This window comes from Chrysemys picta, chromosome 11 (genome assembly GCF_011386835.1).
Source record: "Chrysemys picta bellii isolate R12L10 chromosome 11, ASM1138683v2, whole genome shotgun sequence".
Lineage (NCBI taxonomy): Eukaryota > Metazoa > Chordata > Testudines > Emydidae > Chrysemys > Chrysemys picta.
The window spans coordinates 39,999,582-40,012,671 of record NC_088801.1 but is presented as its reverse complement, the minus strand read 5'-3'; the positions used below and the strand labels follow the sequence as shown (position 1 = coordinate 40,012,671).

General features: G+C 36.5%; 1 protein-coding gene across 19 annotated transcripts in view; it reads left to right on the top strand.

The window, feature by feature from the left end:
• Window positions 1–13,090, top strand: part of LOC101939908 (neurabin-1-like) — an 81,343-nt gene that overhangs the window by 47,542 nt on the left and 20,711 nt on the right. For all 19 annotated transcript variants that reach the window (XR_010591301.1, XR_010591302.1, XR_010591300.1 and 16 more), the window contains 3 exons: window positions 5,741–5,825; window positions 7,917–7,988; window positions 8,440–8,638. Coding sequence is in view for 16 of the 19 variants with exons in the window: in XM_065560757.1 (XP_065416829.1) it covers window positions 5,741–5,825; window positions 7,917–7,988; window positions 8,440–8,638 (356 nt within the window). In the remaining 3 variants the exon portion in view is untranslated. The remainder of the gene's footprint in view (window positions 1–5,740; window positions 5,826–7,916; window positions 7,989–8,439; window positions 8,639–13,090) is intronic.

The following is a 13,090-nucleotide window of genomic DNA, read 5'->3' as shown; positions in this document are numbered from 1 at the left end:
CCTAGTATGATGCACCTAGGAAGTATTTAATGTATTATCTGGAAGAGGATGAACAGTGAAGTGGAAAAATTTGCCAGTAACATTTTCTAAATTACTCCGAGTAATTTAAGATCTAAAAAACGTGAGGCAACTGTGTAACATGGAGGCAGATAAGTGCATGGTAAATGTGCCTAGAATGAAAAAATTTACTCACCTACTAAAAGAAAGGAAATTAGCAATCTCTCCACTAATCCTCGGTTGACCATATTGTACCTTCCTCTATATACAGGCCTTGGGGTGGCTGTAATATTTTCAGGGTGATATTTGTTCTGTCTGCCTTCCAGAAGCTATTCCAAATCATAAAAACATTACTTAATAACTTTTTATTTTAACACATTTATTAAAAAAAAAAGTAATTTTACGCATTGCCATAAAAGCTTAATATTTTAATGAAAAACATGTATTTTGCTTTCCACTGAGTGGGCCAAATTGGCTGAGAGATTCCTAGAATAAAGAAAATTAGCAGATAAGTAATTTTTCCATTCTTGATCATTTTTCCACTATTCCTCCCTGATAGACAATTAGTGAGCAGTGGGAAATAAATGAGGGGGGGAAGAGGTAAGGACAGATAGCCCTGATTGAAGCCTTTGAAATATCTACTTAAGGACTGTTGACTGAAACACCCTCGTGTCGATGCTTGAAGATCCATTTTGTAACATTTAGTGAATGTGATTTGAAAATCAGGTTGTTGCTTACCATATCATATCCACTGAAGCCAATACTTTTTTTTTTTTTGCAAGAGGTTTTCATTAACCTTGTGATATGGGCCCTGATCCTCTCAGGAAATGGGGTAGACACATATTTCAGCAATATAATATATCCTCTTGCTTACAGGAGTTTTTAATGACTGCTTTCCTTCATTCTTTGAGTAGTATTAAATGAATAGGGACATAGTTTCTTATATTCATTGCTTAGAGAGAGAGCGAGATTCATCCAGCTTGTACCATGCTTTTTTTCTGTTGGGCTGTATTAGAACAAAATGAAAGCAGTACAGTGTCTTGGGAAGTACGGAGTGGAGTGTTCATTTTGAAGTTTAATCAGAAGCTGTTCTAAGAGCTACTTTGCCTCATGAAAATATGGTACAGTTCTTCCACAGAGAATGCAGCGGTTTCAGACATCCACCCAGCGGATGTAGTTGCCAATAAGAAATGCATTTAATTGTTAAAATAAATGGATCCAATAAATTGAGAGGTTCAAAGGAAGTAAACATAAGGGTCTACAATACTATAGGGAGATCCCAAGTGGAAAAGATGGGCTGATGCAGAGGTTTTGTCAATTGAACTGCTCTTAAATTTGATAACATGGGGGATAGTAAGCCAAAGAAAAGTGGTAGTCTGAGTTGAAGACCCTTCCTAGGGTGAAAAGCTGGATCCTACTGAGTTGTACATCAGGACTGTGCATAGACCATCCTGAAGAAACTGTAAAATTGCTGGAATTTTCAGTTTCTTGGAATCAATACTTCTGTCTTTGTTCCAGTTTAAAAAATGGAATTCTGGTTCAGTTCCTTGCACTCCATATTCTTTATGAAAATATGCTTATGATATGAATATGCTATAACTGAGATCTACTTTATGCTAGATGGGACTTGTATCATTGGAAAGGCGATGATTTACTGAATCATAGAACTGGAAGGAACCTTGAGAGGTCATCTAGTCCAGTCACTTGCACTCAAGGCAGGACTAAGTATTATCTAGACCATCCCTGAAAGGTGTTTGTCCAACCTGCTCTTAAAAATCCCCAATGATGGAGATTCCACCACCTCCCTAGGCAATTTATTCCAGTGCTTAACCACTCTGAGGAGTTAGGAAGTTTTTCCTAATGTCCAACCTAAACCGCCCTTGCTACAATTTAAGCCCATTGCTTCTTGTCCTGTCCTCAGAGGTTAAGAACAATTTTTCTCCCTCCTCCTTGTAACAGCCTTTTATGTACTTGAAAACTGTTATCACGTCCCCTCTGTCTTCTCTTCTCCAAACTAAACAAACCCAGTTTTTCAATCTTCCCTCGTAGGTCATGTTTTCTAGACCTTTCATCATTTTTGTTGCTCTTCTCTGGACTTTCCCCAATTTGTCCACATCTTTTTTGAAATGTGGCTCCCAGAACTGGACATAATACTCAGTTGAGGCCTAATCAGAGTGGAGTAGAGTGGAAGAATTACTTCTTGTATCTTGCTTAGAGTACTCCTACTAATACATCCCAAAATGATGTTTGCGCCTTTTTTTTTTGGGGGGGGTGCAACAGTGTTACACTGTTAACTCATATTTAGCTTGTGATCCACTATGACCCCCCAGATCCCTTTCTGCAGTACTCCTTCCTAAGCAGTCATTTCCCATTTTGTATGTGTGCAACTGATTGTTCCTTCCTAAGTGGAGTACTTTGCATTTGTCCTTATTGAATTTCCCCAGTTTGTCCAGATCATTTTGAATTTTAATCCTATCTTTCAAAGCACTTGCAAGTCCTCCCGGCTTGGTATTATCGACAAACTAAAGCACGTGAACAGTGAAGTAGCAAATTTTGCAGGTGATACAGTTACTTAGGTTAGTCAAGACAAGAGGAAGACTGAGGAATTTTAGAGGACTGACAATGCTATCTGAATGGAGAGCATGATGGCAAATAAAATTAACTATTGACAAATGTAAGGTAATTGGAAAGAATAATTACAACTATTCATACTCAGTGGGTTCTAAATTTAACTCTAACCACTCAAGAGAAATACCTGTGTGTCATTGTGGACATCCAGCCCAATGACAATCTCTACTCAATGTACAGTGATCAAAAAAGCTAACAAAATTTTAGGATACTTGAAGAATTGAGTAGACTTATAATGGCATTTAATATTTTCAGTGTAAGTCAGTTGTGAAGTCTCACTGGAATTCTGTGTTTAGTTCTGCTCATTCCATATCAGAAAAGATATATTGCAGAAATAAAAGGGGCTCAGAGAAAGGTGACAAATGATTACAGTCATGGAAAAACTTCCATATGGGGAGACACTGGGGCTCTTTATTTTAGAGAAGACCAAAATAAGAGAGAACATGATAGAACTTTGCAAAACCATTAATAGTATAGGGAAAATAAATAGAGCACTCCTATGCACCTATTACAAGGTACAAGAACAAAGGGTCAGTCAATGAAACTGAAAGGCAGAAAATTTGAAATTGATAAAAGAAAATACCTTTTTAACAATCCATAATGAACCTGTGGAACTTATTGTTATAAGATGTCACTGAGGTGAGGAGTTTAGGGAATTAAAAAAAATCAAATGCTTATTTGGGAAATGGGAATATCCACAGTTTCATTAGCTAGGCTTTAAACATTTTTTGGAGGGAGTGTAAATCCTCATAGTTCAAGGCATAAGCCAACAACTGATAGGATTTTATGACAAAACTTCCCATATGAGCTACAACTATAGTTGTAGTTGTCTGCACCTTCTCCTTTAGCCTCTTGTACTAGCTACTGTCATAGGCAGGGTACTGGACTGAATGAACCACTGATCTGTTTTAGTGTGGCAGTTCCAATGTACTAGTTAGTTAAATCAATGGCAGAACAACTTTTCAGGCTCTGACTTAGAGGGTTACCCTTATTAAACCTAAATATTTCATACATTTACCAAAAAAAAGGCTTAAAGTTAAGTGAATTATCTTACAAACTTTAAATCAGTCCACTCTGTTTTGTATTAAAGCAATTTGAGTCGCTGATTTTAATCATTTAAATCAGCAATCAGGAAACCTCGATTTAAACCATTGATTTTAATCATGATTTGAATTTATAGTTTTTAGCTATTTTCCTAAAGAAAGGTTGAGTGTCATTGGATGGTAATCATTAAAACATGTTGATTTCAGTGGATTAAATACGATCTTTATACTACATTTGGTGCTTCTTTTTGCTAAGCAGGAGGACGCACTATATATGCATTTATTTAAGCAATTATATAGTTACATTTACATTTATTCAGACTCATAAATTTTATATTAAAATATAAAATTAAATTTTATGCTAGAAAATGGTGACAGCATTTCTTAATTACTAAATTAATTTTTTTACTTGTGATTTGTGTCAAGTTCTACTTGGATGAAAATTCAATTAAAAATGAACAAGAACAAACATTTTTATTAAATAAAATGCTTTCAGTGTCCTGGGAAGCAAAAGAGAAAAGTTTTTATCAAAACATCTTTTGCATTTAAAAACTGATCAAACACAGGAATTATTATCTGTATTTAGTGAATTGAGCTGATTATTTCTGGTCACTGGGTCCTTCAAGATTTTAGAACTAGTCGGTCTCCTCTTCACACCTAGTTTTTATGAACTAGTCATTGAACTGAGTTAGTTGAGTAAACTGACATGAAGAAAATACTCTGTGCATCTGCAAAAGAGACTACGGCTATCAAAAGCTGGTTTAGCACTTCAGCAAACTCTGGTTCCAGATACTTAGCCAGTGACTTCTATCAGTTTAGTGGTTTGACTTTCATTAACATTTGGCAGCAAATATGTCCTACTCTGTTATTTTTGTATTTAATTTAAATTATTTTAATAGATTATCAATTTCAAATTTAAAATGTTTAGTTTAAAAAAGTAAATCTTTATTTAATTTTTTAAAAATCTATTTTTTAATTATTAATGATTTTTTATCTATTCTAACATAAAAGCAATAGTATCTTAAATTTAGACAACATTGACCCAACAAAAACCCATCTCCTTGCCATTAGTTTGCCAATGACATTGAATCACACCCCCATACCAATTCTTTTGCTAGTGTGCTCACTTTCAATTAAAATATTTTCCAAACGGCTTTATTATATTATTTGCTGCTTTTAATACCTAGTACAGCTTATTTTCTCTCTGTGTGTATTAGCTTAGGTGTGTGACAGATAATGTGAATTGGGAACTTATATTTTGGCCATTCTGAAGCCATTTTCTCTTTGTACCCCCTTTTAAAGTAAGACTTGAGCAAAACAAATTTAAGATGACAGAGTTTATCATTTGGAGGAGCTAAAATATGCTACTTACCAAAAACAATGTTACTGACAAATGGCAGTATAGCAGAACCAGAATGAAAGGAAAACAGAAGGAAAAATCTCTTGTCAGTATATCTATATGCTAATTAGTAAAATTAGGGTGTAAAATATCTCCTTTCTTTATGGCTAACCTAAAGGGTTAATATTTACCCAACAATTTGGGTGCTTACAGACTTGTGTAGTTTTGATAATCAGAAAGACCTGATTGAAAACATCTAAGGAAAGGACACAGATGAGTATAGCTTGAGAAAATGGAATACAGACTGAAGGAATGGTGAGGCAACCTTAACTTTAGATTTTCCTGGACTCTGTGGGTATAAAACTTAAGTTTCCATTAACAGGTTTTTTGAGAGAATACATAACAAAATGTAATTTTGTTAAGCCATTCTTGTATCAAAACAAGGTGGCAGGAATTTAAGGATTTTACATCAAGTAAAATTATTGTACAAGATGCAATTGCTTTTTTTTTTTAAATGGGAAGTTGAAAGATCTATCCACTTCATGCAGTTAACACTAGTTTTCTACTCCTGTAGCTGTACAGTGATGTGAATTAATTACTGTGAACTTATGCTTTGAATTTCTTTTTAAATTTTGTTGTTGTTGGGAACGGCATGCATCTTAACAAATACACTCAAAGCTTACAGATAGCTTTAGTAAGTTTACAGAATATTTATTTTTCTTTTTTCACATAGATGACAAGAGAAATGAAGACAAGACAGGAGAAACAAATGATGTTGCGTCATCAGGAAAGGCCAAAAGGAGATTTCCAGATTTTGGGTAAGAGACTTATGAGTTGGTGGAGGCTTTAAATATTACTTATGCTAAGTTACCATCTTCTTTAAATAGAAAATATTGTGAAACATACTTTTCCTGTGCATTTGTGATACTCTTTCTCCCACTCCTCCCCTGCCCCCAAGGTCCGATATCTAGATTCCTAAATTCCTTTAGCTAGCAGTCTACTACAAGGTCCTGTAATTAGAATGAGCACACTTTAAATTCTTTAATGAGGATCCATTGGAGAGCAAGTCTGGTGCCAGCAGCTGCGGTAATTCCAGCTCCAATAGCATATATTAATACCCACTTGGTCCTTGTCCACTTTCGCTCTCGTGCTTGGCATGGTAGAATTACCAAAACAAAATGTGTAAACACATACATAGTTTGTGGGACAGTGTACTTATAATATAATTGTGTTATGTGTATTATGGAGGTGCCAGCTGCAGCTCCATAATACATACACACAAAATTATATGTTTTGCACTTACAACAGACACTTTTTCTCCTGAATGATCTTAGTATCTCAATAATGCATCCTCTTCAAATGTTTGAAATATTTTTTAGGATTAGTGATCACTTTTTGCCACTAATCTTCGTAAGTTAAAGTTCCTCCTTTAAGCAGAGGCTGGAGAGTGGTTTGTCAGAGAATTCCTCAAAGAATTGCCTCCTTTCAAAACAGCCACCATCTTATTGTGTGCAGTAGTGTTGTAGCAGTATAACTGAAGAAGAGCTTGAAAGCTTGTCTCTTTCACCAACAGAAGTTGGTCCATTAAAAGATTTTACCTCACTCACCTTGTCTCTCTAATTTTATTATGATTATTATTAATGGAACTGAAGCCATGAACTGCCCTTAGCAAATATGGCCATTGTCTCCATTTACTTTATTACCCCCAGGATATGAGGTTAGCAAATGTTTTTTTTTTTTAAAATAAATTTAATCTAAAATTAGACTAAACACTAAAATGCCTTAACCATAAGATTGTTGCATTGCAACACTACAGGGCAGAGTTATGCTTACTTGGGTGCTTTAATTGTTTGTTTTCGTATCTTACCATGTTCAGAATGTAACCTTTTTGCTGGAGCCAGGAGCCCAGTATTTTCTGTTTCTCTGCTTGGTTCTACCTGTTTTGCAGGTGCCTATTTTGCCCTACCTTTCCTCACATGGATGGGATTAGATTATAATGCATGCTCACTACACTGTTCCACAGAGGCAGGCAGCAGGGCACCAGGGAGTCAAATCTGCAGTCCAGTTTAAGGCTGGGAAGAGAGGGTCAGGGGAGAATCAAAAGTATAGATTAAGATGTTGGCTTGCTGGGAGGATGGTGCAACAGCTGAGATTTGGGGAGATGAAGAGAACAGCTGACAAAGCCAGCTATATAAGCTTCCCCCTTTCCATGGTACTTTGGAGGGCAACGCAGCCAAGCCACCTATCTAGCATAGCAGGAACCTGAGGATGGAGTCAGACTGACTGGAGAGCATAGCAAAAGAAAACCCCCCACCCCTGTCCTTTAAAATGCCACTTGATGTGAAATTTGTTTCAAGTTTGGGTCATTAAATATATGGACATAGAGTAAATGTTGCTGTGGAACGTAGGGGTTGCTCACATGGAATTTGGTACCATTGTGAAATGAGTACACAGGCCCTGAGTCCAACATTTTTTTTTTTCCCCCTTTAACTGGTTTTCTCTCTGTTGACCTCCTCTATCTCCCAATGGTAAACGTATCAGTACTGGTGTTTTTATCCATTATATAGTAAACTGCTTGGGGTGGGGACCTTGTATCTATTTCTTTAGCATATACACTCTATAGGAGTGTAATTATTAAATTAAATCTTTTCCTTCCTTCTTGCATGTCTTCGCCTGTACGTAGTAATGCACCTTAAATCACATGAAAGATTTTCTGCAAAATTGGGCTCCACTGTGTGTAGTATTTTTTAAATTACTTTTGTGAATGTGTTATGAATTAAATTTGTATTAATACCTAACAAATATTTAACTCCTTTTGATATAAAGCATTAAATTGTAGTAATTGTAGTTAAAAAAATGTTTTTTTGTTTTTTGTTTTGTTTGTTTGTTTTGTTTTTGTTTTTTTCCAGAGGTTTACGGAAATCTGGTGGTAAAGGCAAGAAACAAGAGAAGGAAAATCCAAGGAGCTCTCTGGATAGCCGGTATTTTTTATAAATATATATTGCATTCTTAAAAATAATTAACTACCATTACTGTTATTCTTAAGGCTCAAGTACATGTTAGTATAAGAGCAATTAAATATCGCATAAATCAGTACATTGATGGGAAGATGGGATTCTATGCTTATGAAATAAGGAAAATAGTTTTACATGTTAGTTACTCATATTATGAAACAAATTCTATTCAGCTTGCAAGCAAAAATTATATTGTAATGTAGCAAGAAAAGCCACTTCGGGAGTAATTCTCAGTAGTCCCAGGATACTGGTTTGAAAGTGTTAAGCCATCTTGAATGTTTTTAAAGATGTTAAATAACTCTCAGCAATTATTTTTATATTAACCTTCTAAGATACATACATTTTGATTAATATGCCATTTAGAAAGACATACAGCAGGTTATTGCAAGACAATTATCATTCCATTTATTTATTTCAGAGGCTCCCGAGAGTTATTGGAAGACTCTGGCAACAATCAATCTGCATCAGATTCAGACTCTCCTGTTCCTACTTGCATACCTTTCTCTTGGTTTGGGGACAGTCACAAAGAGCCTCAGGTTTCCAGTAGCAGCCTAACCTTTTCTCAGAGTGGACAGGCCACTGTATTCGAACAGGGTCAAGAGAAAAACAGAAGCAAGGTAAACGTACACAAATAAGCTATATTTTGAACATTTGGGTTTGATATGGTTTTACTCATTCAGGGTCCAAGTTCTAAGTATTTAGGATCTTGAAAACTAATACTTACTCTAAGTGTTTTCAGATAGTAAGAGAAATGATTACAAGATTCTGTAAGTAATTGAGAGCCAACATTTGAGTTTGTATAAAATAAGCATGTGGTGAGAATTATCCTCCAAATTCTAAACACCTTACTTTATATTTTGCCAAGGAATTAAATAGGTCCTGCTCAGGAACAATGTATTTTGTTTTGTGTTCCTTCAGCTGGTTATGCACAAGTTAACAGTTCCTTAAACTGTGCATATTTTTGATGGTCACCTAATTTTATGCAGAAGAAAAGGAAGGAAAATAAAATGGTGCCTGTTGACTTCAGCATTCATAAAGGGCAGGGGTGGCAGAGCAGAGGAAACAATATATGCCAGAAGAAAAAATAAAATAAATTTTACTTACTTTCAAGTACAGAAAGTAAAACTTGAAAATGGGTAAACTTTTTTCAAGTGCTTATTTTGAAAATGGGAGCTAAGCTCCTAAGTCACTTAGGTGCTTTTGAAAAATTCACCCAGTGTCTGTTAAATACCTTGAACTGGGGTTCTCAATTTGGGGTCGCAAACAGGTGTAGGGAATTGTGACCACCTTGCCCTTCCCACATTGCTAAATTGGGGAGGGGGGGAGGGGAAATGCTGTCTTAAATCATTGACAGTGCTATTTTGAAAGTTTCTACTGAGTAATTCTACTAATGATTTGAGTTAAAAAAAAAAAAAAAAAAGCTTTTTGTACATTCTGTAAAAAATGACACTACATAATTAAAATTACTACTATCAAGTTTCCGTCTTGACAGTCTGAACTATTTGGGTAAGGGTATTGTTAGGCTTAGGGGAAGCAGAGGTCCTGGGAAGAAGTAACTGAAATTTACTAAAAATTCTGATAATGTTCCCATTAAATACTTTTCATTTGGCTATATTTAAAGTCTAAAGTGAATGTAATTTCCATAAAACACTGGTTGTTGTCTAAACACATTTAAAAATAGATACACAAATAATACTAATCACTAAATTTCATTTTTAATTTACCTGTTTGTTATCTTTATTCCTGTGTTCCCTTTGGATTTTTTCTTGTCTGAGACTATAAACTACTAAAATATTAAACTTCCACAAAATTCAGTTTTAATTCCTACAACTGATTTTTTTGTCTTCAGTCCTCTACAGTGGGCTTTCACATTCTCCTTTTTACCACTTAATCTAGGGCATATGGAACATATAGAACAGAGTTTTTCTATACTATAGTATAGGGAAGCCACTGATAAATGTGTGGAGTTTGCTGATAACATAGTGCTGGCTCTCCTTGTCTAGTTGCTAATTACATGAAAATATAATTAAAATACGTTAAAAACTGGTCTGATGTTTTTCATGTAAGGAATTGCAGTAGTTGTCACAGGACTCAGTTAAGGGGTCTGCATACTTATAAGTGGGAGGGGAAGTGGTCTGTGAGTTTATAAGTAGGATGGAAAGTATTCTATTGCAAGATCTCTCTCTCTCTTGTAAACATCTGGTCCTTACCATGAAAAGTTTGAGAATCCCTAAAGTGGAACATGTTGGCCTTTTAGTTTAAAGAATGTTGTGCAGTTTTGGGTTTTTTGTTTTGGTTTTGTTTGTGGAACTTGTGTATCTTTGTTCTTCTCCAACCATCTATTGTATCTGTGTAGTAGGAGCCATAATATCTCCCTTCCTCCCCTGCCCCCAGGGATGCTCCTCCAAAGGGCTTTGGGGTCACCAGGCCCTCTGTTAAAGTGAGTGTATGTATCCTGGTGAATATTAGGTTATTCTTAATGTATAACTTATAAGGGATTTACAATTGATATCTCTTTATGATATTGCAAGAAATGATAGAATTTGCCTAAAGTGTTTGGGTACCAGCAGTTCAGCATTTCATGAACCATTTGAGGCATGATAAACCTGAGGTTCTCTCTATGTAGCCCTTCCCCCTGGAGGAATAGTTTTATTGATAGGTGGCAGAAAGCCCAGTGCTGTGATGTGCCAGCACATGCCCCACTTAAAGCATGCTCAGGTAGAGGATGCTGAGCCTGTTCTCCCCTGTATTGACTTCAGTTTCTGTGCGTCTGGGGATATCTTATCTCTCTCCCTCCAAACCCCCAACTGATTCATCCCGTTCATTGTCACCTTCAACATTCCAATAGATTGTGTCCCACCGCCAAGTGATTCCACTTCCCATTCCCTTCTCTCAGACCTCAGTCTTGATGGTTGCTCTTGGCTCTTTTCTTGGCTTAGGAGACAGTTTTTTCTGCCTGGAGGGCACAGCAGTCTTTAGCTAGTCATTAGGCTATGCTGTAGAGGCCCCTAGTGGTGGAAATGGACACCGATTCTTTAACTGTTACCTGTGTACTGACTGGCCCTAAATCCACACTCAGTGGAATACCAAATATTGTAACCGTCCCACCAAGATCAGCTTTGTGGTCTCTTCTTCTGGCTTAGTGGAACTACTGACACAGGCAGTTAGTAATCAAATTGTATTAACTGAATTACAAATAGTAAGGTTTTGGACAAATAAACCTAATTTTAGAAGAAAATGAAATTAAGATAGAGATGTAGCTGAGTTGTGTACCCAGTAATGCACACTGTCATTTAAGTAACACAAAATATGGACAAATTTCCTATTACAGCTTTTCCAGGGGAATAATATTGTTGAAGTTGAGGTTGGTTGTGTAATATTTATTACTTATTGGTGGTAATTTTAAGCCATTGTGGAGAATATTTTACAGCCATTGTGAAAATATACTGTTTAAAAGAAATAGTGGAATGTAGAAACTCTGAAAGTATGGTAAGAACTATTTCTGATTATTCTCTTGTGTGAGAATTTGTAAATGTAGCGTTTAATCTTTTGATAGTGTATATAACTACTCTAGCGTTAGGATTTTATTTCACTAATGTACAGAATTACAATTTACCGTATAATAGCAATTTTTCTAAATTGAAGAGATGTTAATGTTTGTGAAAGGTGATCACTTTGGAGACTTAAGTATTGTATTCTCAGGCATAGCAAGGGCATCAGTAGTACAAACTTTCCTACACTGTCCTGCCAACATGCTTCAACTGTCTGTTCAGTAGTTTGCCCTTTGATATTGACAAGTTACTCAGTGTTGTTCTTCCTAATACTACTTTACTTACAGTCCTTTCCTGTGGTAGAGCCCAGGGTGTGTATCTACCATTCACATAGGTCATTTTTTTTAGATAATAATTAACTTCTATAATGTTTGCTGTAACTTAGATATTTTTGCACTGCCTCCTAAGCTTCTAGCCAGGCACAAAAAAATTCCACACATTACCAAACAATACTGTATTGCTATGAAAAACATTGTAGTGTCATATATTTATAATCATCTTACTAAATTCCTTAATCTTTATGGAACAAAGGTGAAATGAGATCATTTACACCACTCCAGAGTTCTTGCAGAATTTTTTTTTCCCCTGAGCACTTATGCAGGAAGGATAGTTCTCCTAGTGAGGTGTAAACTTTTGGTGACATTCATTGTTTACTTAGAATTTTCCTCCTCTTTCCTGTGAACAGATTGATAGCCATGTTAAGCATTTGCAGGCAGTCATAGAATATCAGGGTTGGAAGGGACCTCAGGAGGTCATCTAGTCCAACCCCCTGCTCAAAGCAGGACCAATCCCCAACTAAATCATCCCAGCCAGGGCTTTGTCAAGCCTGACCTTAAAAACCTCTAAGGAAGGCGATTCCACCACCTCCCCAGGTAACCCATTCCAGTGCTTCACCACCCTCCTAGTGAAAAAGTTTTTCCTAATATCCAACCTAAACCTTCCCCACTGCAACTTGAGACCATTACTCCTTGTTCTGTCATCTGCCACCCCTGAGAACAGTCTAGATCCATCCTCTTTGGAACCCCCTTTTCAGGTAATTGAAAGCAGCTATCAAATCCCCCCTCATTCTTCTCTTCTGCAGACTAAACAATCCCAGTTCCCTCAGCCTCTCCTCCATAAGTCATGTGCTCCAGCCCCCTAATCATTTTTGTTGCCCTCCGCTGGACTCTTTCCAGTTTTTCCACATCCTTCTTGTAGTGTGGGGGCCAAAACTGGACACAGTACTCCCTGTGGGGAAATAGAACAGGGGGGGTCTACTTTTTGATAGCCAGAGCTGTGAATCTGAAGGCCCTGAAATAAACCCTCCAACAGAAATCTGTTTTATGCTGACTGCCCTTACACAGAGAGGTACAGGCCTAAGCCTGAGCAAGGCTGAACAACACAGTTCTCTGCCAAACTCGGTCAAGGGTAATGGCCAGAGGGGGGGCGGTGGAGAAGAAAAACACAGAATGATGCTAAAGGTTACAACAGAAACTGTGATGAGGCCTCACCAGTGTCGAATAGAGGGGAATGATCACA